Here is a 24,012-nt window from a genome sequence, read left to right as displayed (position 1 = left end):
TTTTATACTTCTAACAGTAATGTATAAAGTGGGTTTCAGTATCTCCAGATCCTCACCAATAGTTATTTTTCTTTCATTCTTCTTTGATCATGTTCTAATAGGTCCATTATTGGAAGTATGGTAATATGTCTAACTATTTCTGTAGAACCGTCTCTGTTTCTCCCTTCAGTTATGTAAATTTTTGTTTCCTATATTTGTGGGCTCTGTTGCTAGGTCATGTATGTTTATAATTTTTATATCTTTTAGATGGCTTGACTCCTTTACCTTTACCTTAACTCCTTTATAATGTCCTTCTTTCTCTCCTGTAATAATATTTAATTTAAAGTCTGTTTTGTCTGATTTTAGAACAGCTACCCCTACTTTGTTTTGATTTTGTCTTTGGGTTCAAATGAGTGTCTTTTAGATTATATATTATTGTGTCCTGTTTTATAAGATCCATTCTGTCAGTCTGTGCTTTTTTTTTTTTTTTTTAATTCATTTTTACTGGGACAGTCTCACTCTGTCATTATAGCCTCCCACTCCCAGGTTCAAGCAATTCTTGTGCCTCAGCCTCCCGAGTAGATGGGATTACAGGCATGTGCTACTGCACCTGGCTAGTTTTTGTATTTTTAGTAGAGATGGGATTTCACCATGATGGCCACACTGGTCTCAAACTCCTGGCCTCAAGTGATCTGCCTGCCTTGGCATCCCAAAGTGCTGGGATTACTGGTGTGAGCCACCGCATCTGACCAGTGTCTGCTATTTAATTTAATAGTTTAAGACAATTATCCAGGTGAGGTTGCATGCACCTGTAGTTCCAGCTTCTTGGGAGGCAGAGGCAGGAGAATTGCATGAGCCCAGAAGTTTGAGGCTACAGTGAGTTGTGATTCTATCACTGCACTCCAGCCTGGGTGACCGAGCAAGACTCCATCTCTAAGAAAGAAAGAAAGAGAGAGAAACATTTAAAGTAATTACCAATAGGATGTAATAATCCTGGTGGTAACTACTGAGAGGTAGGTTAAATTTAATAGGTTTATAGCACAGTCCCCCACAAAACTGCCATCACTTCATAAGCAAGCAGCAAACTTAGAGTTTCCAAGGCCACATGCACTCCTGACCAACTGTCTACAGATTCCAGAATTTCTACTAGCATCTCAGCTCAGTAATTTGCTGGAACAAATCATAGAACTCAGGGAAGCACTATACTTAGGATTACATTTTTATTATAAAGGATACAAATTAGGACCTTCATGGCTCACTGCAGCGAAAAGAAAATAAACATAAAGGGGAAGATCTTAGAGGATCTCAAACACAAACCTTATGCGTCCTTAGGATATATCACCCTCCTAACACATCAGTGTCTGTCACTGATCAGGAAGTTCACTTGAGCATTGAGTGTGCAGAATTTTCACTGGGGCTTTGTTACGTAGGTGTGATTGAGTGAATCATTGGCCACATGATTGAATTCAATCTCCAGCCTTGTGCCCCTCCCTAGGTCAGAAGGTCAGACTGATTGATGTGTGGCTCAAAGCCTCCACCTCCTAAAGATATGATCATTCTTTCTGGCATGGCCAGCCCCCCATCCTGAAACTGTCTAGAGGCCAACCATGAGTCACCTTATCAGGTGTGGTCTGAGGTATCCACTATGAATAACAAAGGCACTCCTATCACTGGGGGACAGTCCAGAGGTTTAGACTTAGAGGCTGTCTTCCAGAAACCAGGGACAAAAACCAGCCAAATTATTATACAACAAAAGGGCTTCTGGCATTTTGCAGGTTTTTTTGTTTTTGTTTTTGTTTTTTGCAAGTGTTTATCTTTTTTTCTCTGAGTTCTATTACTACCTTCTTTTGGTTTTAATTGAATTTTTCTACTCCATTTTTATTTATTTATTTTCGAGACAGGATCTCTGTCTGTTGCCAAGGCTGGAGTACAGTGGTGTGATCATAGCTCACTGTAACCTCAAACATCTGGGCTCAAGCAGTCCTCCTGCCTCAACCTCCTGAGTAGCTAGGAGTACAGGAATGTGCCACCACACCTAGCTAATTTTTAATTTTTTGCTAGGAGTGGGGTCTCACCGTGTTGCTCAGGCTAGTCTCAAACTCCCAACCTCAAGCAATCTTCCCACCTCAGACTCCCAAAGTGTTGGGATTACAGGCATGAGCCACTATGCCCAGCTTCTACTCTACTTTTCTTATTCTCTTCTTGCTCCCTTTTCTGAGATAAATATATATATATTTTTTTTCTCCTACCTCAGCCTCCCTAGTAGCTGGGAGTACAGGTGCACACCACCACACTCAGTTTATTTTTTTTGTAGAGACGGGGTTTCTCTATGTTGCCCAGCCTGGTCTTCAACTCCTGGGCTCAAGTGATCTGTCCGCCTTGGCCTCCCAAAGTGCTGGGATTACAGGCATGAGCTACTATGCCTGGTCTTTCACTAAATCTTGAACTCCTCACAACCACTCACCTTACTGCCTCTGTAGTTTTTGCCTTTTCCAGAATGGTCATATAGTTGGAATCTTACAGTATGTAGCCTTTTCACATTGGTTTCTTTCACTTAGTAATACACATTTAAGTTTCCTCCATGTCTTTCCATGGTTTAATAGCTCATTTTTGGTTTTGTGCTGAATAATACTCTATTGTGTGTATGTACCATAATTTATTTATTCATTCATTTACTGAAGGACTTCTTGGTTGCTTCTAGGTTTTGTCAGTTATGTATAAAGCTGTTATAAACATCTGTGTGCAGGTTTATTATTTTCTTAGTGATTACCCCAGTGATTGTAACTAATGTCCTAAATTTATTATAATCTTATCTTTAGTAGCCTACAAAACTTCTTCACTGTGCCCTTGTTATATTGTCACAAACTGTCTTTATGCACCATATACCCATTAACATAGGCTATAAATATTGTTTTATGCATTAGTCTTTTAAATCATAAAGGAAACAAAAGAAGAGTTACTTAAATTATAGAAATACTGGCTTCTGGCCGGGCGCGGTGGCTCATGTCTGTAATCCCAGCACTTTGAGAGGCCGAGGCGGGCGGATCATGAGGTCAGGAGATCGAGACCATCCTGGCTAACACGTTGAAACCCCGTCTCTACTAAAAATACAAAAAAAAAAAAAATTAGCCAGGCGTGGTGGCGGGCGCCTGTAGTCCTAGCTATTCTGGAGGCTGAGGCAGGAGAATGGCGTGAACCCGGGAGATGGAGCTTGCAGTAAGTCAAAATCGCGCCACTGCACTCCAGCCTGGGTGGCAGAGCAAGACTCCATCTCAAAAAAAAAAAAAATACTGGCTTCTATATTTACTTATGTAGTTAATTTTACCTGCATTTGTCTTCCTTTCTTCCTTTCTCTCTCCCTTCCTCCTCTCCCTCCCTCCCTCCCTCCCTGCTTCTCTTCCCTCCCTGCCTCCCTTCCCTCCCTCCCCTTCCTGACTGCCCCCCCTTCTCCTCCCACATCCTTCATTTCAATCTAAAAGGCTTTTTTAGCATTTCTTATGGGCGGGTCTCCTAGTGTCTACCTCCCTTAGCTTTTGTTATCTAGGAACCTTTTTATTTTTTTTCTTTTTTGAATGATAGTTTGCTATATATATAGAATTCTTGGCTGGCAATTTTGGTTTTTTCCAGCACTTAAAAAAATGTCCAACTGGGCACAGTGGCTCACACCTATAATCCCAGCACTTTGGGAGGCCGAGACGGGTGGATCACTTTAGGTCAGGAGTTTGAGACTAGACCGGCCAGCATGGTGAAACCCCATCTATAGTAAGAATGCAAAAATTAGCGAGGCATGACGGCGTATGCCTGTAATCCCAGCTACACAGAAGGCTGAGGGAGGAGAATCGTTTGAACCCGGGAGGCAGAGGTTGCAGTGAGCCGGGTCGTGCCACTGCATTCCAGCCTGGGTGACAGAGTGAGACTCCGTCTCAAACAAAAAAAGTCCTCCTGCTCCCTCCAGGCCTTTATGCTTTGTAATGAGAAATCAACCGTTAATGTTACTGAGGATCCCTTGTAAGTGATGAGTTATTTTTGTCTTGTTGCTTTCAAGATTTTCTTTGTTTTTTCACAGTTTAATTATAATGTGTCTTAGAGTGGATGTTTTTGAATTCTGCTTAGATTCTTTGAGCTTGATGAGTGGGTTCGTGTCTGTCTTCAGATTTGGGAAGTTTCCAATCATTTCTTCAAATGTTCTTTCTTCTCCTTCTGAGATTTTGATTTTTGCCTACATTGGTGTGCTTTATGGTATTTCTCTTAGACTCTTATTTCTTCATTATTTTTTCTTTCTGCTCTTAAGACTAGACAAGTTCAATTGATCTGCCTTCAAGTTGGCTCACTTTTTCTTCTGCCTGCTCAAATCTTGTATCGAACCTCTCTAGTAAATTTTTTTCATTTTTGTTATTATACTTTTCAATTCCAGAATTTCCGTTTGATTCTTTTTTATAATTTTTTTTTTTTCCGTATTGATGTTCTCTTACTTGTTGACACATCACTTTTCTTGTTTCCCCTAGATATTTGTCCGTGGTTTCTTTTAGATTTTTGAGCAATTTAATTTAGTAAGTCCAACATCTTGGCTTCCCCAGGGACAGTTTCTGTTAATTTCTTTTTTCTGTGAACCGACCATATTCTGTTACTGTGCTTGCTTCATAATTCAAGTACTTCCTTTCCCTAGTATACTTACTCACAAATCAGATTCTACTCCCAAAGATTTCGTTTTTCTGCTATATGTTGAATGTAGTTGTTTGCTTAGCAACTTTTATAATCTATTTTGTAGAGACTGTCTTCTTTCTCATGTATTATCCCTGAGGTGTCTATTTCATTAATACATTGTAAACCAAAATAAAATTCTAAGCCACCCAACCGAATGCATGGACCCCTCCTCTCAGCCAAAGGCATTCTAAAGTAAACCTGAAACATTAGTTCAGGTCATGCTGGGAATGGGTGGTTGGACATGCCTCATTATGCCTTCCTCCCTTTGGAATTCGGGCATAGCAGACCAGCAGTAACATCAAAACAGAGACCTTAAGACTGACAGAACAGACTTTTTCAGTAGATAAGAAACATTTACAGTCTCTTCTTTCTGAAGCCTGCTGTCTGGAGGTTTCATCTACAAAATGAGAACCTGGGTCTCCACAACCCCTTATCTTAACGACACTCTTGCAATACTCCCTTGTATTGATTCCAGGTCTTTAGATAAAGTCTTTCTATCAATTGCCAATCAGAAAATCTTTGAGTCCACCTGTGACCTGAAAAATCTCCACTTTGAGTTGTCCCTCTTTTCTGGACCCAACTAATGTACATTTTACATGTATTGATAGATGCCTTATGTCTCCCTAAAATATATAAAACCAAGCTGTAACCCGACCACCTTGGGCACGTGTTGTCAGGACCTACTGAGACTATGTCATGTATGTCCTTAATCTTGGCAAAATAAACTTCTAAATTGAGACCTGTCTCAGATACTTTTTGGCTTACTGTGTCGTGGTCATCGGGTGTTTCAACAGACATTTCCTTTAATTCCTGAAGAAGAAAAGATTGCCCAGTCTTTGCAGCTGGGCCCTGTGCTTGAGCACTCACTCAGACACTGTACAACTCTGCATTTGCTTTGTGCAGAGCTTGAGAGTCAATCATAGGTGAGAGCTTAGGGTGTTCTCAGATCTCTTCCGAGGATGCCTCTTCCTTGCACGTAGCCTTCTAGTATCCCAATAATATGTACAAGCATTGCAAAGTCTTTTATTCTCCAAAGCATTTCCTCTGCTAGCTGTTGCTCCCAGGTTCTTTGGCTTTTCTATTGTTTACCCCAACTGATCTTCTTTTTTCCTTAGTTTGCAGAGACTGTTTCATTTGCCTTCCATTGTTTTTGACAGATGCTCTCCACTTAGCTGTTTCTCTGCCTTCAAAGATTTTCTTTCTTTTTTTTTTTGAGATGGAGTCTCGCTCTGCTGTCCAGGCTGGAGTGCAGTGGCACGATCTCAGCTCACTGCAAGCTCCGCCTCCCGGGTTCACGCCATTCTCCTACCTCAGCCTCCAGAGTAGCTGGGACAAAAGTGCCCACCACCATGCCCGGCTAATTTTTTGTATTTTTAGTAGAGATGGGGTTTCACCGTGTTAGCCAGGATGGTCTCGATCTCCTGACCTCGTGATCCACCCTCCTTGGCCTCCCGAAGTGCTGGGATTACAGGCGTGAGCCACTGTGCCCAGCCAAAGATTTTCTAGTTATGTGAAATAATGGCAAGCTGTTGGTGTTAGTATTTTAAGGAGCCCTCAGACAGGTCAAAGCAGGTGATCACAATTATTTTAGAAAAAGATCTCCGCCCCCTCCTTACAGCAGGCTGCCATCTTCAATACTGCCCCCAAGCTGTTGGGAGTTAAGAGAAGGATGAGGCAAAGGTAAGTGAAAACTCCACAGAGCTCTCCGGAGTGTCACTTGCTTTTTGGATTTTGATTAAACATTTGCTTACTTGTGGTAAACCTTTGAATGTTTTCCAGAGTTGTGATAAACTCAATTCTGAAAGTTTCTGTCAGTTTCTTTTTCTATTTCTGTAAAGAGACTGTCTTTGTACTTTTTTTTTTAGGATTCATTACATATATCTTTTTAAAAAACAATTTCACAAGGCCAGATTTATTAAAGGAATATACTTTATTCTGCAATTATGTCCATCTTAAATACTAGATGCTATGTGATCTGATCTGTACCACATGAGGACTTTCTTACTCCATCATTTTCTCTGACATCACCCACAAAGGCTTCTTTTTTATGGGCCATGTGAATATGACATATTTTTGTTACATGACTTTCCAGAATCATTTAATTTTCTTATGAATATTAATATCAACAAACCTTAAAAATTTTGAAGTTATGAAAGTGTTCTTCAATGTTGCATAGCATACTATCACATTCTGGTTGTTAAGAGTATCATTATTCAGTTTTACTCTGTGTCAAACTTATACATCAAAACAGGAAGGACAAATTTACAGTTAAACTTCGCTGTTGCCACTAATTAGGATCAGTCTAAAGGTGCAGTTCACAAATTGAGTGCTTAAATCTGAGGCAACCTGGGATACCAAAGTGAATTCACAGGGCCACATCAGGATATTTTAAGTTTTTGAGGGAAGCACAGCATTAACTTCCTATAGTCACCATTCAGACTACTAGCTCAAGGTAGTTACAGTTTCAGCGTTAGGTGGAGCTACATTCCTTTCAGTGATGTCTTGTATTTATGAAGCTGGGTTTTCCTCGATTGCTGTGATTTTGGTTTTTTTAAAGTGCTATGCGAAATCAGTGTGAAATAGGAAATCAGTGTGGTAGTTTCCAAACTGATTCCAAAGCTTTAGAAGTTATACAGTTTCCAAAAGGAAGTAATCTTGCTTAAGAATGAAAATGCTTTTTCTTTTAGTTATATGTATTTTTTTTCAAATAGCTATTAATTTGTTAGGAAAGCAATCATATCCTATGTTTGGACCTAACCGTTTAATAAGCAGAACTATTAGATATATCTTTGGGCCTTGGGACACAGTTAAAAAATAGTTTAAAACATTAGGGCACCATGAACTGAGAAAGCTTGGGAACCTCTGATCTAATTCTTTCATATTTGATACCTATTTATCTTTCCAGTCATATCTCTGTAACTCCTACTATGAATCTTCTGTCACAAACTGGTTTGTGCCCGGTGCCTCCTCTACACTGCTTAAATGTCTTTACCTTAGTATTCATCTTCTTATATGTATTTTTAAATCAAAACTGGAATATAGACCTATAAAGAACAAAGACCTTGTCGTCTACCTACATCATATCCTCGCCTCCAGCATGGGATATTTGATACATTCAACAAGTACTTGGTAAATAGTATCTGACAATTAGGCAAGGACTATACTTCAGGCAAGGACTGTACTTATTGTCTACTAAGTTTCACCACCTTTTGGCTCAATACTGAACACATTGTTGATACTCAAGCACTTCTGAATGATGCATTGATTAAAATATGGTTGTCAAATATTTGGAAATTAACCATATTTCTAGAAAAGTAATAAAGTCACATTTTAGAAACTCAGCTGGAGCTGACTGGAATTGTTTTCCTTTTCTAGTCTCCTGTTCCCTCTTTTCAGTTCCTTCTTCCCCTGTTCGTCATTCCATTACTAAACTTTACTCACAGTTATATAAGTCACCAACCAAAAAAGAAGTATCTTACAATTCTTAAGACATTTAAAAAAAAATTCTTTAAGCTTCTAAGGGACCATAAACTAAATTTTAAGTAACTAGGGAAATAGTACTGACATTAATAGAAGACTCCACATGACGAAAGATGAACATGGATGAATAGTAAGAGCATTTGCTGTTCTGAAGTTTTTACTGCATGCTATTATTTGTGGTTCATCTCATACTCCGGTTTCTTTTGTGGTTGCATGATTATACTACTGAAATTTGCAAATTTGTTGCTACTTCAAATAAGGTAAAGTTGATTTTTTTTGGGGGGGGGGCTTCACGTTTTGAGAAATTTACTAGTTTTTATAAGAGGATATTTCTACAGAATTTTAAAAAGTTGCCTAATCATACCACGATGAAATACGAAATTAGTGAAATAGGTATAAAATAGTTTTCCAGAAAGCTGAACGAAAAATGTTAAAGCATTTACTTGTTCTAATGCAATTCATAGTTATTACTTCTGAATACCAACATTTACTTCTTGGATTTGCTTGTTTTGAAAATTTCATATTGTGCTTTATGAATGTAGTTTTAAACTATTTCTAATGTGTTTATATGCAATTGTGTCACCTCATAAAGAAACTTCTAGATGTTTAATAAAGAACTCCCTCTAGATTTTTTTTCTTAAATGAAAGCAGGTGTTGAGCATTGTCATGTTCTGATATACTGAAATTACTAAAATATTTAATAAGCTACCATAGTTTGAAGTAGTAGCCAGATGTTTTCAGTTTCCCCAGGATGCATTTTACAGCTGAGCATTTGCAGTGGAAATTAGCTAAATTTGCCAGTTTAACAACAAAACAAGAAACACAACAAATTTTTTGAACTCAAAATGATATTCTACTTAATGTGTTAATACTATACAGTAAGATAAGATTTCCACAGTCTAACAAAACATTATTGACACTCCACCTCCCAATGCTAATAGCCTTATTGAGATATAGTTTACATACCATAGAATTCACTCATTTTAAATATACAAAGTATTTTTTTTAGTAAATGTATATGCCTATTTCACCATCATCAGTGTCCAGTTTATAGAGCAGTTTTATTGCGGAATAATTGACATACAAAAACTATACATATGTTAAGTGTATGGTCTTGCTTTCATTGTTTTGCATAAGAGATCTCCTGCCATCTTAATCTTTGTTCCTCTTTATGTAACATGATTTTTTCTGGCTACTTTTAGTGTTTTTTGTTCATGACTGGTTTGGAGAAATTGGATTATGGTGTGCTTTAGTATGGCTTGCTTCTGTTTCTTTTGTTTAGTGTTCATTGAACTTCTTGTTGTATACTTCTTGGGTTTATAGCTTTCATCAAATGTGGAGAATTCATGGCCTTTTTTTTTTTTTTTTTCCTAATACATTTTGTGTCTCCAATTCTTTCTGCTCTCTCTTCATGAGAAATTTCAATTACACATATATGGCCACTTGAAATTAAACTCACAGTTAATATATGCTCTGTTCTTTTTTTATTCCCAAGTCTTTCCTTAGTGTCTTCTATTTTTGATCATTTCTTTACTATGTCTTCAAGAACAATAATCTTTCTTTTGCAATGTTTAATCTGCCTGCAGTCCCATCCAGTGTATTTTTTTTTTTTTAATCTCAGATGTTGCCGTTTTTTAATCACTAGAAATTTGGTTTAGGTCTTTTTCATTTCTTCCATGTGTCTGTGCCACATTTTCAGTAGATTGACTGTTTTGATGTCCTTGCCTTCTAACCCTAACATTTATGTTAAGCCACTAAGCTTGTAATAATTTGTAATGCAACCATAGAAAACAAATACAGCTGGTAATCTTTGAGTAGATGGCAGACATTGTGAATTTTCCCTTGTTGGATGCTGAATATTTTTGTATTTCTATAAATATTCTTGAACTTTATACTAGGACACAGTTACTTGGAAACAATATGGCCCTTTTGGGTACTGCTTTAAAGATTTGTTATGTGAAATCATTTAGTTTAGGGGTAATTATTCTCTACTGCTGGGGCAAGACTCTTTTGGATATTTTCTTCAGTACCTCATGAGTTGAGATTTTCAAGCCTGGTTGGTGGTGGCAAACACTATTCCTGCCTTTATGCCCTGAGTATTGTTCTTTCTAACTTTTTCAGTTGGTTCTTTACCCTGCCTCAGATCTTTTCTTCATAGGCAGGTGCTGATTAGTACTTTTTCTTTTTTTGAGACGGAGTCTCGCTTTGTCGCCCAGGCTGGAGTGCAGTGGCACAATCTCGGCTCACTGCAAGCTCCGCCTCCCGGGTTCACGCCATTCTCCTGCCTCAGCCTCCAAGTAGCTGGGACTACAGGCGCGCACCACCACGCCTGGCTAATTTTTTGTATTTTTAGTAGAGACGGGGTTTCACCATGTTAGCCAGGATGGTCTCGATCTCCTGACCTCGTGATCCACCCGCCTCGGCCTCCCAAAGTGCTGGGATTACAGGCGTGAGCCACCGCGCCCGATTAGTACTTTGATGAATACTTGAAAACCCTCTGACCATCTCAGGAGTTCTTTCTATGAACAGCTGTCTCCTTTATTCTGCTTTGTGAACTCTAGCTGCTTTGATTTCCTTGTACTCTCATTTCTGTTTCTTCAACTTGGCTCCCCTGAGTTTCCCCCCTCCCTGCGCTGTGTCCTAGAAATTCTTAAGACAGTAAGCTGGAGCAATCTTAGGGCTTATCTCATTTGTTTCCCGTCTCTCGGGGATCACTATTCTTCATTGCCTGATGTCCAGTGTCTTTAACCCTTTTTATCATATATTTTGTCTGAATTATTATTATTATTATTTTTATTTTTTATTTATTTTTTTTTTTTTTGGTATTTTGGATTGGGAGGCTTTGTTACTTACCTGGACAGAAATATATAAGTACTTAAGTATTATTAAAAACAGTTTAAAACTTTAAGTAAAATTAAGTAGTTATTTAAATTAATGGGACAACTTTTACCAGAAATACTCCTCCTAAAATGTTATTTAGTGTACAGTATCTAAAATGTTAATACTGAAGCATTATTTAAATTCTAGTATATTGTGCCTAGCCCAAATAATGACAAAGCCATATATCCAGAGGACCTAACGCATAGTTCTTTGTTTTCATTTTGAACATCTTTAGTATTTTTTTGCCTAATAAATTGAAGTTATTTTATGCTTAATTACAACTCATAATTTTTTGGCTAATTAAACTAACAGAATGGAAAGATAATGTCATTTTACATCAAATAGAACACAAATTTATTTAGTTACACAAAAACCTTGTAAAGTTCTTTTCTGTGTTAACTACGTAACTATTAAACGTAGTTCCTTTTCACATAGTGAGACTTCCTTATTTCCAATTTTCATGTACCATTTTAATGGCATATTATTTAGCTTTATGTTTCTCCTCCCATACCTCTACCAACATAGTTTATGTAACTTGTTTTGTTTTATGCCCTACAGACAGACAGCTTTTGGGAGATGCTGTTCCTTTTTTTTTTTTTTTTTTGGGAGAGAGAGTCTTGGTGGAATACAGTGGCGCAGTCTCGGCTCACTGCACCCTCTGCCTCCTGTGTTCAAGCAATTCTCGTGCCTCAGCCTTCCGGGTAGCTGGGACTACAGGCGCACACTGCCGCATCCAGCTATTTTTTGTATTTTTAGTAGAGACAGAGTCTTACCATGTTGCCCAGGCTGGTCTCAAACTGCTAAATTCAGGCAGTCCACCCACTTCGGCCTCCCGAAGTGCTAGGATTATAGGCAAGAGAGGTACCACGCACAGCCAGGAGGTGCTGTTCTTTTCTATAAAATTTCTTCTAATTGTTTAAGGAATTTGTAATGGTTTCTCTAATTAAAATAGGAAAGATGATAACTACCTCACAAATCCTCTGGGAGAAGAGTTTTTGTTACCAGATTATTTTTTTCTTTTTTTGAATAGATAACAGATTTAGTTTAAGGATTCCATGGATTAAGGATTGATGTTCTTATTTGATATTTATGTATGCTAACAGGTACTTTGGAAGTTCGTCTTATGGGCTGCCAAGATATCCTAGAGAATGTCCCTGGACGGTCAAAAGCAACATCAGTTGCACTGCCTGGTTGGAGTCCAAGTGAAACCAGATCATCTTTCATGAGCAGAACGAGTAAAAGTAAAAGCGGAAGTAGTCGAAATCTTCTAAAAACCGATGACTTGTCCAGTTCAGTAACCAGATTTTTAAAAATCATGTAACAAACTAAAGTGCTTATAGAAGGGATTTCTGAATGGGGATAGAGAAGAATATGAAGTGTTCAAGTTGGACAAAGTACTTTAAAATTATGGTTTTTATGATTTAATTTTAAAATATTAAAAGCTTTGATGACAGGAAACAAAAAAGGCAACAAATTCTATTTTGTTAAAAATACATTAGAAAACTGAATGACAAATAACATTAGTTCTTGTGGAAGAATGAACTATTGAGCATCACTCTTATGCCAGACTGAAGGTATACAGAAGCTATGAGACTGGTCCTTCTTGTAGAATCATATCTTGATTCCTTTATTTTTCTTTGTTTTTTGAGACGGCATTTTGCTGTTGCCCAGGCTAGGTACAGTGGTACAATCATGTCTCACTGCAGCCTCAACCTCCTGGGCTTAAGTGATCCTCCTACCTCAGCATCCTAAGTAGCTGGGACTATAGACACGTGCCACTATGCCTGGCTATTTTTTTTTTCAGAGACAGGGTCTCACTATGTTGCGGAGGCTGGTCTCGAACTGAGGGGCTCTAACTTTCCTTCCACCTCAGCCTCCCAAAGTGCTGGGATTGTAGGTGTGAGCCACCATCTCCAGCCTTGATTCTTTTAATGGTTTACTGACACTTTAATAGTAACATTGAAATTTTGGTAATCTAACTGCTGATCCAGATGTGTTTACTGAGATAATAGCCTGGTAGTCACTGAGATGGGGGATGGTAGGGGTGTCGTTCGAGGAGAGTAAAATGCAAGAGGTTTGGAAAGCACTGGGGAGAAATTCTGAAGTATAAGCATAAACTACATATAGATATATAACAGGGGAAAAGCATGTGACAGTTCAACCTACCGTAGAATACAAAAGTGAATTTGCCTGTGCTTTCCTGTGTATAGAGAGAGGCTTTAAGAAAAATGTGAAAATAAAGAATTGTTTAAGGCAACAAGCTCTGTAAATATCAGATAGAGAAAGAAAAACTGATTGATATTCACACAAACACAGTGTGGCAAACAACTATTTATCTGTTCTTTCAGTCACATGCCAATGTAAACAAAAGAGATAGCAGTCACTATTTGTGTTTTTGTCAAACACAGACAATTTGGGAGTGTCTAGTAGGAGTGTATGTATATATAAAACTAGCCATTTAGATTCAAAAGTTTTAATATTGATTATGAAAAACTTTATTTTCAAAGGGTCTTAAGACTTTTATTGCTAATTAAACAGCAGTACTTCTGTTTTTTATAAAGGTTTAAGGTTTTTAAGCTAGTTTGTAAATTTTAATTACAGATGATGTCTGTGCTGTTTTGAAGCTTGATAATACTGTGGTTGGCCAAACTAGCTGGAAGCCCATTTCCAATCAATCATGGGACCAGAAGTTTACACTGGAACTAGACAGGGTAAGAGGACTAACATTTTTACTTGAATTTTAATTACATTATAATTCATTTTAAATGTGAGTTATATTTTCAAGAAGGTTTCAACAAGTTGTATTCTTAACAAGAATAAAAATAGAACTTAAGTTGTTTTTTATATTTCTTATTCAATGAGTTATAAAGTCTACCTTAATATAGAGATGAATATCAGATAGCTATAAGATCTTTCATTTGTGTAGTAATTTGAAAATGTTTCATTCATAGCAACCTGAAAGATCAGTAAGGTGTAATATTGAAGCATATAGGTGATCTTAATAATGCACTGTCTAACAACTAAGGCAATTCTTCTGGCTCACCATGTGTAGGATATCTTACTCAAGCTCTATTTGAAATGAGCTATTAGACTTGGTCACCCAGCCTTCTATGTGTTTCAGTGTCTTTCAAGAATAATTTGAATAACTAGAATTCAGTCTGTGGCCATAGAACCCAACAGAGGTTAACTTGGTCCACAGTAGATTTAAATCCATAGTGATAACTTTTAGATTCAAATCCATTCATTGGGTTGTGAGAGGAAAATTACGTAATCGTAATTTTATCTAAAAACTAAGTAAAAGATACTAAACTTTTTTATTATTTGGTATTTAGGTTGATGGTATATGTTATTCTAAAAATTAATTATGTTAATGAAAGCAGATTTACAATGCTTAACGATGTATGCTGTGAAAATGTTTTGGGGATTACTATTCTAAGCCTCTACTTTTAAAACTGGGAAAGCATTAAATTTTAATTATTTCCCAGTTTTAAAAGTAGTGGCTAGAACGGTAATCCCCAAAACATTTTAAAAGCATTCAATGTTTTACCGACTCTAAAGTGGAGTTAAGAGTGTAATACTCACAGAACTGTTACAATGAAAAACCAGGGTAGTGTATGTAAAATACCTTGCATTGCCTGGTACATTTAAGCCATTCAGGGGTATTCTTTCTTTTAGCCTAGGGTTTGAAGTATGGCTATGAATTTGAATATAATGAAAGTGGATTTGAGAATGGAGAACTAACTGGTTGAATGTCATTTTCTTTCATTTCAGAGCCTATTTAAGGTAATTATCAAGTAATATAGAAAGGAAACTTAAAGAATTGTTATTAGAAGGAAAATGACTAGGAGATTTTTCTTATGAAAAGGTTATTGTTAATAAAGTTTTATATTGAAAAGATAAATTACAAGTAATTCAGAATCTTGCCATTATTTTGTAGTTGAGGAAACCAAGATCCAGGTTAGTTACATACCAATAAATTTCAGGACTGGTACTAGACCTTCAGTGTCTTAACTTTTAATTGGATGCTCTTTTTCTGTCTGGTGATTTGAATGAGATAGAAAGATAACAGTAGCACAGAGGAGGAAACAGCAGAAGATGATGAGTGCCTGGAATAGATAATATGGTTTTAAATTACCTAAACTACAAGCTTAGAACAATAAAAGACTGTGATAACTGTTGTTTGTTCTTTACCTACCATTGTAATGTTCACCTAAAAATGTTTTTCACCTCAGTGGTATCAGGCATTTTTCCCACTTTGGAGTAATGCTCCTTTTAAAACTTGGAAGACACTGCATGTTAAGCAGATCCTCTAGGTTCTTGATAGGCTGTTTCTTACCCCTAATTTGATTATAAACTTTTCCTAGGCAGAGACCACATTCCCTATTAAAATAGCTCCTTCTGTTTACATAGGATATTTTACATTTTCATGTGCTTTCTATTCTTTTATCCCTTATATTTATAGACTATTTATAGAAAATGTTTATAAAATCATGTACCGATGGAAACATTTCAAGCGGTCTTAGTAATAAAAGAAGAAAAAATTTATAGGAAATATTGCTTTAAACTGACATGTTTGTTTCCAGCATTTTGTCTCATGTGTCAACTTTGTCTTCTATGGCATTCCAGAACCCAGTTGTCTGTAATGTTTCGAGATAAAAAATTCATAGTTTTTTTTAGACTTGTAGGATAGTTCTGGAAATGATCTAGATCTAGAATGATCTAGAAAAATTCAAATTATGTTCTGTGGAGCTTCAGTGTTCTGCAGAATTGTCTCAAGAGGCAACACAGTCTTTTTTGTTGTTGTTTTGGGATTTTATGTAAAATATCATTTGGATTTTGCTATTAGAAAAAACATTTTTAAATTGTTGGTATAATTTAGCTCCATTTTACAAACTAAGGAAATTTTGGCCCTCAGGCTAAATAACTAGTCTAGGGTATAATCCAGGATTTTTTTTTTTTTTTTCCTCGTTCTTGAGATGGAGTTTTGCTCTTATTGCCCAGGCTGGAGTGCAATGGCGCGATCTCAGCTCATCTCTACCTCTGCCTCCCAGGTTCAAGCGCTTCTCCTGCCTCAACCTCCCGAGTAGCTGGGATTACAGGCATGCACCACTCCTGTCTAATTTTGTATTTTTAGGAGAAATGGGGTTTCTCCATGTTGGTCAGGTTGGTCTTGAACTCCTGACCTCAGGTTATCCGCCCACCTCAGCCTCCCAAAGTGCTGGGATTACACTCTTGAGCCTGGCCTAATCCAGTTACACTCTTGAGACTGTGCCTGGCCTAATCCAGGATTATTAATGAAGTCTACTGACTACCAACTCTGTGTTCTTTCTATTTTGTCGGGTTACTCTTTTATATTTTCTTGTAGCTATGCAATTTTTCATTTTCCCTGAATTCCCTCAGCCTTCCTGTTATAAAAGCTTAAACTCCCATGAGAGATTGAAATAAAAGACAAAATGTTACACTAAGCCCTGTTAACTCTTTGCACCTTTCCTTTAGAGTAACTTTACTAATGTAGTAGTAAAAGTTCTTTATCAATATTAGAAACAGAGAAGAGCCCTGTCCTTAGAAACAAAACTTAGAACAATTTTAATAGATTTCAGTGTTGTTAACAGCAGAGCTGTAGAAAATGTTGACGGATCACTGGGAAAGGAGGGAAGAGAGTATCGAAGCAGTTAAGACAAGTAAAAAGATGGTAGGATTCATGGATTGGGACTAACAGTGGGATTGTCGTATCAGTGGATGTTGAGGTATTAGAGTGAACTAGAATGTTAGGAGATAATGTTCAGAGAGAAGTATGCAGACAGTTGAGATTGTGAAAGGATTATAGTTACTGGTATGACAGTATGATGACAGGAGTGAAAGGGCAAGGTGAGGTAAATAACAAGATTTTAAGAAGTTAGCTGTGTGCAGTAGCTCATGCCTGTAATCCCAGCACTTTGGGGAGGCCAAGGCAAGCGGGTCACCCAAGTTCAGGAGTTCAAGACCAGCCTGACCAACATAGTGAAACCCTATCTCTATTAAAAATACAAAAATTAGGTGGGTGCGGTGGCAGATGCCTGTAATCCCAGCTACTTCGGAGAGTGAGGCTGAGGCTCTGCTTGAACCCCCGAGGCAGAGGTTGCAGTGAGCCGAGATCACACCGCTGCACTCCAGCCTGGGCGACAGAGCAAGACTCCATCTCAAAATAATAATAATAATAACAAAATAAGATTATAAGAACCCAAGAGACTTTTCATTTATTTTTTCTAATTTTCAGAAATTTTTGACTCACTACATGAAAGAAGGTTGGAATTTAACTTTTAAACCACCACACTCCTATTCTCATTCTCCCAAATAATTATGTTAAATCAATAATCTAGTGTTTATTATAACTATAAAGATTGTCCATAGATGAACCATGTTCTGTACTGTGATTATATTTCCTTTTTAATACCTTTCCTCCCCTTAGGGCCACTAAATACCTCTTTGTTTTGTTTTGCTTAGTTTTCTGCATACCTATTATTTATCCCCAAAAGCTCCAGAAGGACTCTAAAACAACTGTATGTAAGCAGGTATACTTGGTTATCTATTAGTCCACATTTCTTCCCCATTAGAAACATCCTTTCTAGGGCCTTACATCTTTCTGCTCCAATTTAAATAGTTGCTACACAGCTTTCATCTTGAGACTTTGTTTTACTGTCATCTTGAGAACTGTCTTCTACATTGGATCACTTGAGTCTTGGATCACTCCATCTTCTTGCTTTACTTCCTCGTGTTGGTGAATCATATCCTCCATTTTCATGCTGAGAAAAGGGTGAATGAAATAAAGTTTTAGAGATGATATATGTCTGAAAATATGTATATTCTACTATCATACCTGGGGTATAGAATTCTATTAGGTTGCTGCAAAAGTAATAGCGGTTTTGCTATTACTTTCTATTGCAAAAACCACGATAACTTTTGCACCAACCTAATAGGTTGGAAATTACTTTCATTAATTTTGAGTTATGTAATTATTATTTAGCCTCATTATTACAGTCGAGAATTCTGTGTCTCCCTTGATTTTCAGCATTTGATCATGATCTGTTAGATCTGCTAGATCTCTAAAAACTTTTAAGATTTTATCTTTTTTTCCCTGGTATTCTGAAATTTCACAGTAGTGTATCTTACTAGGGTATCTTTCATTCTTTTTGGTGGATATTGTTTGGCACTTTCAGTTTGAAAGCTTATTTGTTTCAGATCCATGAAACAAAAAAAAAAATGGAAAGCTTATTTTTTTTTTCAGAAAGCTTATTTGTTTCCTTGACTTACTTATTTGATAATTTTCTCATCTCCATTTTTATTGTTTTCTCTTGGTAATTAAACCTCTTAGATTAATCCTGTGATTTTCTTTTTTGTGGTTTCTCTGTCTTTTTTTCCACTTTCTAGGAAATTTTTACAACTGAAAAATTTACATTTGATGTCATATTTTTAATTTTTAAAAGTTCATTTTTGTTATTTAGTTTTTGAAAAACACCCTGTTTTTCTCTCATGGAGATAATATCATCTCTTAAATCTGAGAATATGTTTTAAATTTTTTTCTTGAATTGTCTATACTACTTCTGAGATCTCTTTTAAGATCTCTGTTTGTCATATTGTATATTTGGGCAAATGTGTGGCCATCCATGGCTTTCTTAAGAATGAGACACTAAAGTAACCAATTTAAAGCTGTGTGTGGGCCGGTTGTGGTGGTTCATACCTGTAAACCCAGCACTTTGGGAGGCCGAAGTGGGCAGATCACTAGATCAGGTGTTTGAGACTAGCCTGGGCAGCACAGCGAGACTTTATATTTATTCTATAAATAAATGCAAACAAAAAAGAAAACAATTTTAAAAATAATGAAATTTTAAGAAAAATTTTTAAAAAGAAATGCAAAAGAATGCAAAAGTGCCAGAGGTATTCCTTGCATAAAGGACCCTAAGGCCTGGTAGGTTAAAAATAAATTGTTTGAGATAAAATAAAAAACTATTACATTGTATTTCAGAAGCTTAGGGAATAATAATTCTACCAACATGAGCTTGCATCCAAAATTTTAAAATATATGAGGATATAGCCACCATGACCAAGCAGAAGCAGATATGGGATTATTAAATATATAATATAAAATATTTTGAAGTTTGTGTTTAAATATTTAGATGATTATAGTATTTAAAGAATAGAAGAATTTGAAAACATGAGCAAAGGATAGGTAATGAGCCAAAAAGACTAAGCAGAGTTTTAAAATAAATAAATAAAATGAAATTATAGATGTCTGAAATTTGCTTCAAATAATTATGGGGGAAAGGTGGAGATGAAACATTATTGACCTTTATTGATAAATTATTGATGCCGATAACAAAGAGAACCAAGTAGAAGTAAAAAATAGGAAACACAACTTCTGAAATGGAAAACTAAGAGCATATGTTAAAGAAGAGAGAGTTAGTGGCCTGAAAGAGCTAAAGAAGTTGCCCAGAATACAACACAAAAAGACAAAGAGATGAAAAATATGAAAGAAAGGTTAAGAAACATGAAGGATAAACTAAGAATGACTAACACGTGGAGTGGAGTTCCAGAAGTAGGGATTAGAAGGAATGGGGCAGAGGCCATGTCTGAAGGAATAATAGCCAGTAATTTCTAGAATGATGACAACCATGAGTCCTCAGATTTGAAAACATAAGTTCCTATAAGGATGCATAAAAAGATAGCTGCATCTAAAAAACCCTGGGGGAAAAATGTGGGCTGGATTTAAAGGATGCCTTTGTAGAAGAGATGGATGTTTAACTTGCCCTTGATGAGAAGAGAAAATTTGGACTGGTATGGGGGAAAGAATAGTAGGAAAATCTTATATAACAATATAGGTTTGAGTTGGAGAATAAGATATAAGATTAGAAATAGAAACTATATATGTAAAGACATGGAGGCAGAAAAGTATACAATAGGTTTGGAATAATTAGGAGTTTTTGGAACTTGTTATATGATGTGGATTGACATAGGAGGCAGTTGTGCATAGTTGATACAGCATAGTAGTTTCTATCGTAGTTGTTTGTGTCTTTCCTATAAAGGGAGCAGAGGCAGTAACCCACATCTATAGCAGGCTGACTTTTCCTGGCAAGATCATGGCCTTATATTCTCCATTATCTCTGTCTCCTACTCTTCTCTCTGTATTTCTCATCCTCCCAAATGATCCCAAAGTTTCCCTCTTTTTGTCACATTTGTTCCAGCTGGAGAATCACTCTCATTGGACTGCTGAACTGAAAACATATATTATTGTTTCTTGAGGTGGTGGTTTTCTGTTTTTCCCCAGTGGATTCCAGTCTCCTTCCTTCCCCGTCCTACCCTGTTTGTGGGCTGATGACTACAAAGTTTACTCAGATGACTTGGCTATGACTTAGAATGAGAGACACTGTTAGGAGATGCAAGAGCAAGAGGAAAGGAAAGTCGCAGTGTGTATTTCCCTTTCTCCTTCCTTGCCTTGCCTTGCTTTTCACAACAGCATTCATCTATGGCCACAACTCCTGTTGGATAGTTCCTTTTTCAAAATTTAGTCTAAATCAGATTCTGGCAATGATTAATAGTTCCTCTTGCCCCCTCAGGCAAAGAGTGATAATGGATTTCTACTGTTGCTTGTCCTCAGATTCTTTTCATTCCTTGTCGGTTTTTTTGTCACATCTCCATAAGTAGCCAATTTTAAAAACTCTATTTACTTAAACTCTTTCAGTGTACTATCTGCATGCTGCTAGGACGCTAACTGATAAATTTCCAAAGCCTATGTTGTCCTCAGAAGCACATTGAAGACCAGTGAGTATCATCTCTTGTGTACACGTTTGCAGAAATCTCACCTTTCTTCAGCTCTTGAATTTTCCAGGCATTGAGTTTATTCTCTTTTTAAGTGGCAACAGAAAGCTTTTTTGAGCTTTCTTTTCTTTTTGGCAGTGGAGCCTGGTTCACATTTTCTTCTTTTGCCCTTTTCATTTCAGTAGTAGAGCCCAGCTCTCCATTACTTCTATCAAAGTTCCTAAACTTTCTCAGTTCAGTGTCCTCAGTGTCCTTGTAATGTTTCTGCAGTGTGTCCCTAGACCTAAAGAAATATCCAACAGTTCCATGTATTAAGAAGGGCTTACTAGTTAGTATTTAAGTCTTAAAACAGGTGTTTTTGAAAAATACAAATACTGAGAGAAAGCATAATATTTTTATTCCATCAGTACATACTTAAAATTAACTAATGGGACATGTCTGCCTGTTCTCACTATGTAACTTCCCAAACCATGGGATCATAAGGATAACTGCAATCTATTCTCTTCTTCCACAATGATTCCTCATAGGAAGTTGCTTTTTATTATTGTTGAAAACCCACCTTAGCAAAGATATGACATCACCGGAAGAAATATGGAGTATTCTAATGTTGAAACTATGAACTACCTTGTGCTAGTAGTTCTCACAGTGTCCCATAGATGTTGCTGTGTTTCCTATGAAAAGTGAAAATACTCTCTGGCACCCCAGGGCTCCTCAGTGAACAATTTGGGAACCTCAGCATTCTTTGTGCTAATTCTTTTGTGATAGATGTGTACTGTTCTTTTTTCATTGCACCACATGTTTTAATTTGTTGCTTTCCACCACACATAAGGCTGATGCAGTGTCTCTTACCTTGTTTGTTTACTTTCAGATCTTAGACTTCAGATAAGACACGCAGATTCCTTAGGTCTACACCAAGCAGTTTTCTTTTTGATCCTAGATTCAATTCATAATAAGACAAAATGAAACACAAGTTGGGACAGTACCTATCTCAACTCATACTGCTCAGCTTTTTTTGGTGGTAGTTTTACTCCATCTAGAATATTGTTGCTCCTAGACTTTGAAATTATCTAACAGCATGCCCTTGCCTTATAGAACTGACCTGCTTCATCTAGAAAATTGCCAGCATACCAGCAATCACACTTGCATTTTAAATTCTAAACGTTGGGCCGGGCACAGTGGCTCACGCCTGTAATCCCAGCACTTTGGGAGGCCAAGGCGGGTGGATCATCTGAGGTCAGGAGTTTGAGACCAGCCTAGCCTACATGGCAAAAACCCAGTCTCTACTAAAAATACAAAAATTAGCCGTGTGTGGTGGCGGGTGCCTGTAATCTCAGCTACTTGGGAGGCTGAGGCAGGAGAATCACTTGAAGCTGGGAGGCGGAGGTTGCAGTGAGCTGAGATTGCATCATTACACTCCAGCCTGGGCAGCGAGTGAAACAAAAAACAAAAAATAATAAAAAATAAATTATAAACATTAGTGACATCTTATGTAGAAGCTTTAGTCTATCTATATGGTACCTTGTTTTTCAGATACCATGTGACTGGTTTACTTATTCAAACCATGCTGGATGTTAGGATTTAAAGTGGGATTGGACACAAATGATGGAGTACTGACATAAAATATCTCTAGATCACAGCCACTCTCCCACTTATGTTTTGAAGAAAGTAACGCTCACTGGGAACAGTGCAAAGTAACAAAAAGTGAAGAGCTTTGTATGTAAAATGTTAGAAACAGATAATCAGTGCCGTGAAGAAAACTCAGCATGGAGACAAAGGATCTCTCAGCAAGGCGATCTTTACTTTCTGCAGAAAGGGTGCCCCTCGCAGATGGGACAATGGCAAGAGCACACCAGAACAAAGGAAAAGCAGACATATATATATATATCCCTTATGCATTTGAGTCATCCTCACTGCTGTGTCCTGCATCCGTTGGCTGGAGCTGGACCTCACAGTCTTAAACTGATTACCGATTTGCTAATAACCTAAAACTTTCCTAAATAGGTAAGTGCAAAGGAGAACAAAGAGGAAGAGGAAGTTGCTTATGAAAGGTTTAAGGAAGCAACAACATTTCCAAATAAGGAAGGGGCATAAGCTATGAACTAAGACTTGCCTGGGCCTTTCCAGACATGCCTGAGTAAGCCAAAGCAACTAACTGGGCTAAAGTGTAATAACTAATAGTTGATAGGAGGCTTTAGAGTAAGGAGCGATTATTCCTAGTGTCTTTTATTTTTAACCCAAGATGAGCTTTGAAGAGGAACTTTTCTACTTTCTACATAAAACTTCAATGTATAATTCTAGGAAAGCTAGCGTAAGGTCTATGAGGTGACTTATCCTAAATCTCAGATCATTTTAATTTTTATTTTTCTGAGACAGGGTCTTGCTGTGTTGCCCAGGCTGGAGTGTAGTGGCATGATCTTGACTTACTGCAACCTCTGCGTCCCGGGTTTAAGTGATTTTCATGCCTTAGCCTCCCAAGAGGCTGGGACCACAGGCACATGGCACCACACCTGGCTAGCTTTTGTATTTTTAGTAGAAATGGGGTCTCACCATGTTGGCCAGGCTAGTCTCGAACTCCTGACCTCAAGTAATTCACCCACCTCAGCCTCCCAAAGTGCTGGGATTACAGGCATAAGCCACCTTGCCCAGCCTGAAATGTACTTTAGTTTGAAGCATGGAATGAAGATACAGAGGAAAGAGAAATTAGTCAATATGTTAATTTTACCCGAGCGTCTGTAATAAATAGCAAATGAGGTGATTGGATCTTCTCTTATTCACAGTAAGACAAAATCTTACCATTTCAGCCAGTGTAAAAGTGTAATAAGAACTTCTAACAAGTACTAATTCTGTCTCTAGCATATGTGCATCTTGCATCTTCCCGATTCATAACGAGTCTTCCTTGCAACAGTGGAAGAAGGCAGGAGAAAGTAGACCTCTCTTCCTCCAATCTAAAAAAATGGAGTCTAAATTACCAATCCTGACATGATTCTTCCAGTTTATTTCCCAAAATAGCTGCTTCCAAAATACTTACACTTCTAACTTGAATAGAATATTACAGCCTTAGTACCCCATCCCTTCTGTATGCCATTTGCTAGTCTTAAAATAATTATATTCTCCTCATACTTCTTTCATGACAATTCTCTCCCATATTAATTATGAGTCAGAGAGAAGAAATGAGGT

General features: G+C 37.3%; 1 protein-coding gene across 8 annotated transcripts in view; it reads left to right on the top strand.

The window, feature by feature from the left end:
• Nucleotides 1-24,012, top strand: part of PKN2 (protein kinase N2) — a 158,898-nt gene that overhangs the window by 100,914 nt on the left and 33,972 nt on the right. For 6 of the 8 annotated variants that reach the window (XM_005542808.5, XM_005542807.5, XM_045367706.3 and 3 more), the window contains 2 exons: nt 12,147-12,332; nt 13,645-13,754. In XM_005542808.5, the coding sequence (XP_005542865.1) occupies nt 12,147-12,332; nt 13,645-13,754 (296 nt within the window). The remainder of the gene's footprint in view (nt 1-12,146; nt 12,333-13,644; nt 13,755-24,012) is intronic. The other 2 variants (XM_015433187.4, XM_045367707.3) reach the window with 1 other exon arrangement.

This window comes from Macaca fascicularis, chromosome 1, assembly GCF_037993035.2.
Source record: "Macaca fascicularis isolate 582-1 chromosome 1, T2T-MFA8v1.1".
In the NCBI taxonomy this organism is placed as follows: Eukaryota; Metazoa; Chordata; class Mammalia; order Primates; family Cercopithecidae; genus Macaca; species Macaca fascicularis.
Note: the sequence above shows the minus strand (reverse complement) of the source record. Positions and strands in the feature narration are given on the sequence as shown.